Source organism: Atta colombica, unplaced genomic scaffold (assembly GCF_001594045.1).
Source record: "Atta colombica isolate Treedump-2 unplaced genomic scaffold, Acol1.0 scaffold35, whole genome shotgun sequence".
NCBI lineage: Eukaryota > Metazoa > Arthropoda > Insecta > Hymenoptera > Formicidae > Atta > Atta colombica.
This window is the reverse complement of record NW_017259459.1, coordinates 600,516-604,665: the sequence shown is the minus strand read 5'-3', so window position 1 is coordinate 604,665 and position 4,150 is coordinate 600,516. Positions and strand designations below refer to the sequence as shown.

The 4,150-nt window shown below is 34.2% G+C and overlaps 1 protein-coding gene across 1 annotated transcript in view; it reads right to left on the bottom strand.

Moving 5' to 3' along the window:
• Positions 1 to 1,621: 1,621 nt before the first annotated feature.
• Positions 1,622 to 4,150, bottom strand: part of LOC108690722 (F-box only protein 33) — a 3,419-nt gene continuing 890 nt past the window's right edge. Inside the window, exons 2-7 of the mRNA XM_018198158.1 lie at positions 3,530 to 3,624; positions 3,260 to 3,457; positions 2,772 to 3,176; positions 2,418 to 2,666; positions 2,140 to 2,335; positions 1,622 to 1,991 (exon numbers count right to left, since the gene is read on the bottom strand). Coding sequence (XP_018053647.1) covers positions 1,860 to 1,991; positions 2,140 to 2,335; positions 2,418 to 2,666; positions 2,772 to 3,176; positions 3,260 to 3,457; positions 3,530 to 3,624 — 1,275 coding nt within the window. The 3' untranslated portion in view covers positions 1,622 to 1,859. The remainder of the gene's footprint in view (positions 1,992 to 2,139; positions 2,336 to 2,417; positions 2,667 to 2,771; positions 3,177 to 3,259; positions 3,458 to 3,529; positions 3,625 to 4,150) is intronic.

The following is a 4,150-nucleotide window of genomic DNA, read 5'->3' as shown; positions in this document are numbered from 1 at the left end:
TTTTCTCCACCTCGTATTTTCAACTCCTCCCTCCTTTTGTGCTTCCCTTATCTCTCCCTTCTTCCTCTTGTATATTTTTTTCCGCATTTTCGCGTCGTTCGCGCGTGTATCCAGTGTCTCGAACGCATGGAGAGATATATGTACAGAAACCACATATAAAAACCAATATTAATACACGTGTGACTATAAGTTACGATACACGATAATGTAATATAATTATACAAGGGCTCGAAAAAAGTAAAGAACCTCTCGGAATAGTAAACTGTGTATATACGGCATATACGGTTACATTTTGGTATTTTATCTTTGTTACGAATAGCGCTCTCTCTCTCTCTCACTCTTTTCTTCTCTTGCTTCCTTTCTCTCTTTTAAACACGCTCTCAGAATCGTCACTGTTAATCGCACGACAGAAATAGATGCGCGCTGCGTCCGGATGTTGACGTGTTTAAAGTTCGACAGATAATACAGTTATACATACATATACATACATATACGATTAGCGATTAATAACTCCGATTTTACAGATATACCTACATTCGTGTATGTTCGTCATCAGCGGTCGCTAAGAGCACGATGAGTATAGATATATTTGCGTTCGATCGCTACTCATTATCACCTATCGAAAGTTATACATAAATAGGTGGTGGATATATATATCAAGCGATCTTTTTCTTTTTCGTTTCGTTTTCGCTCGCAACTGCGTTCTACGTACTTCGTCGAGTGGATCGCGCTATGTTAACATTTGTACAAAAGCGTCCGATTGGTCTTGGTATTAAAAATAACCTCGGATCGCTGTATTGACTTTGTGCTCTCTTTCTACTTTCTCTTTGTCTTCAAGACTCTTTATGCTCTCGCGCCGCTCATTTCGACGAACTCTTCGCGAAGTCTTACTAGATATTTACTCTCGCACGTCATGCTCTTGGCGCTCACTATCACCTAACTTCTCAGAGAATTGGAAAAATATGTTGTTAAACGCATTTCTACTTACATATGTTTGTGGAATTTTGTTATTCTTTCCAGTGGAAGATCACGAGATCCGAACCTCTCTCTCTCTCTCTCTCTCTCTCTCTCTCTCTCTCTCTCTCTTTCTCTCTCCTACATGTTGCACACTTTCTTTTTTTCTGCTGAACAAGTCATTCGTATCCTTGCTCCAGCTCCGCTTTGCATGATACATCTCTTACAAGATTCACGACAGTCTTCTTACATTGTGATCTTGTTCTCAGCTACGTCATTCTAATGTGCCGCTCTCTTTGACCAGAATAATAAATGTAGTTATATAAAATGTATTCTGGTTTCTTCTGGCAATATCGACTTAATAGACGAGAGGGGCGATATACATTTACATATCGCACTTAATGTACATTCGTGATCACACTTCTAACATCGCTTTGTTAACATCAAAGCGCGACTCATGGTTTCCATAAGAAGAAAACTATAGTGCATATAAATCACTGGAGAGATCGTCTCTTAGTTGAAGAGATCATCTCATTGTTTGCAAATGTAATTTGCATCAGATATATCATCAACAAGTCAAAAGTAGATCTAGTTTGACTACAATTTATCACATTCATATATAATAACCGATAGAAGTATTGGTAAACGAGGAGAAAGTTATGTGTGCGTTTATCTCTTTGTATCTCTTACACATTGCACCCAGAATTCCCAACTCGGAAAACGATAACGAGATTTCGAACTTATACTGCATATTTGCTGTTCGATGTTTCACCCTCATTAAACAAATTTTGTAGAAGAATAAAAGATGTAATTTAATAACATTACTTCTGAGAATGTTGGTGGCCCGGAGATGGTTTTTGGACAATCACACTGGATAGAGATTTTCCTTGGCGTCTGTCTGAGAATTATTTCTGATCACCAAGAACCAACGGTTCAATCACTTCTCTACTATCGCCATTGAAAGGATCTAATATCACTTTTGGCAAATCTGAGTCACTCAAGGGCCTCCAATGTGGACCCATTATTTCTCGAATTTCCTAAATGTTAAAATATTTAATATTTTTAAGATTATTCGATTTTAAGAAACAATCGTTAGTTTCTTATCGTACAAATGTTTAATTTCTTATATAGAAAATATAGAAGAAAAAATATAAAAGACATTTGCCAAAATTTTTGTATACTCACACGTCTGATATTTTCAGCTTCGAGCCACAATTCAACTTCAGATGTGATATCACTTTTTGCAAATACCAATGATTTAAGAGTATTGCCTCTGAGACGCGCGATGGCCAATAGATTCTCTTGATAATATTTATGACCCAGGAACATCATCTTCATAAGTTTATTACACTTCCATGCCACTAACACCAAAGGATCTGGACTATAATGGAATTATATACAAATATATAATATACTCTCTCATCAGAGAATATATTAAGTTAAGGTATAAAGAATTTTCTTACCCATGTGGATCGTTTGGATCAAATGTAGATGGTATACTCTGCTTGTAATCTATCGAATCTACCCATGTCAATGATTGCAATGTATGTGAATACCACATTGATAATCGATGTAACGCACTGATATTAATGTTTTCACAGAATAGAACTTGTAAGTGTGTCAGTGGCATAGCAGGACATAATATGTCAGTATCCAAAACCTTGACACCGGCATAAGAATGTATAAGATTGAGCCTTAATTCACAATGTGGACTGCAAATAAATAAATATTTAGGTACGTCCTTTTTTAACTACCTATTTTTGTAAATGATCAAAATAATTTTCAATGACTATCATGTGACAATTACAGTAACTCACTTTTTTTGAACAAACATTTTCCAAGCTATATTTGTTGTTCCTGGATAATCCGGTTTCCAGCCATGTATATGAATCACAAGTCTCTGCATACATCCATTATCTAACGCTTCCAACAAAGCATCACTGACATACTCATAATCTAAAGTTAAGATAGACAATCTGATAAACGAATTAAAAATAGTGTTATCAAATTCAAAGAAGTCATAATAGTCAGGATCGTCCTTGATAGATGCCAGACTGAGGTGTGTTAAATGTTTGGAGTGATGAAGACGGAGAGGTTCCACAATTGCAGATAAATTCATAATCAACTCTTCCCTGCACCCTAGACTTAGGACTTCCAAGTAATTAGAAGTCTCAATAATATTTATCACACATCTTTCTAATGATGAAGAACTCTTGTAATTACTAAAATACAAACAATCTAATTTTATTATTTATTTATTAAATGTAACAAGACAGTTGATTTGTACACTAACTAAGATTAATACCTGTCATCCTCGTTGTCAAAAGGAGAATCACTAGTATTACTATAGAATTCCAAGCACAATTTTCTCAATTGTCTATTGTGGCTTAATTTCTTCAAGAGCCTATACGTTTCTCCTGTGCAATTGATCTTTCTAGATCTAGATTTAGCCCAACGAATCGTAGCTTCGTGTACACTCAGAGCAAAACGATTTGCCAAGAATCTATAACAAACATGCTATATGTACGGTGTAACACTTAATGAATCTGCAAACAGATGGGTGAATCTTACGAACCGAGCCCACAAAACACTATCCTGATCTCTGAACACAAAAGTGATTTTTTTCCAGAAGTTTGGGTGGAACAAGGTGTATCTCCAATTTTTGCACACCTATGAAAATTGAACAAGTCCAATGAACAAATTTTATATTAAATAAGCATAAATTTTTATAAATAATTATATAAATATTGATCAATATTTACATTAGATCTATTCTTTTTAGCTGAATTTTTTACATAATTCATCTTTTTTCCTTTTCTTTCTATATTAGAGAAAAAAACAGAGAAAAAATGGACTGTGTAAATCTAAAAAAAAAATAAGCCTATTGATTATAAATAAAAAACAAGCTTATTGATATAACAAAGATAACATATACAATCTTTTATTTTCCAACAATCATTTTTACTACATTTATAGTATAAAATATTATTTACAGAAACATTATGTGTGTTAACTTGACAATTTTTCTTATCGCTAAAGATCTAATCTCTATCATGTTGACAAGGTTTATCGCTATAAATGATCGTTGGTATTTCAGCATCAATATATTCAATATATTGTTTTGTTACTCGATACAATAATGCAGAAAAGAGTTATATATAAAGAGTAGCAATTCCTTTTCTCGCCATACAGACAC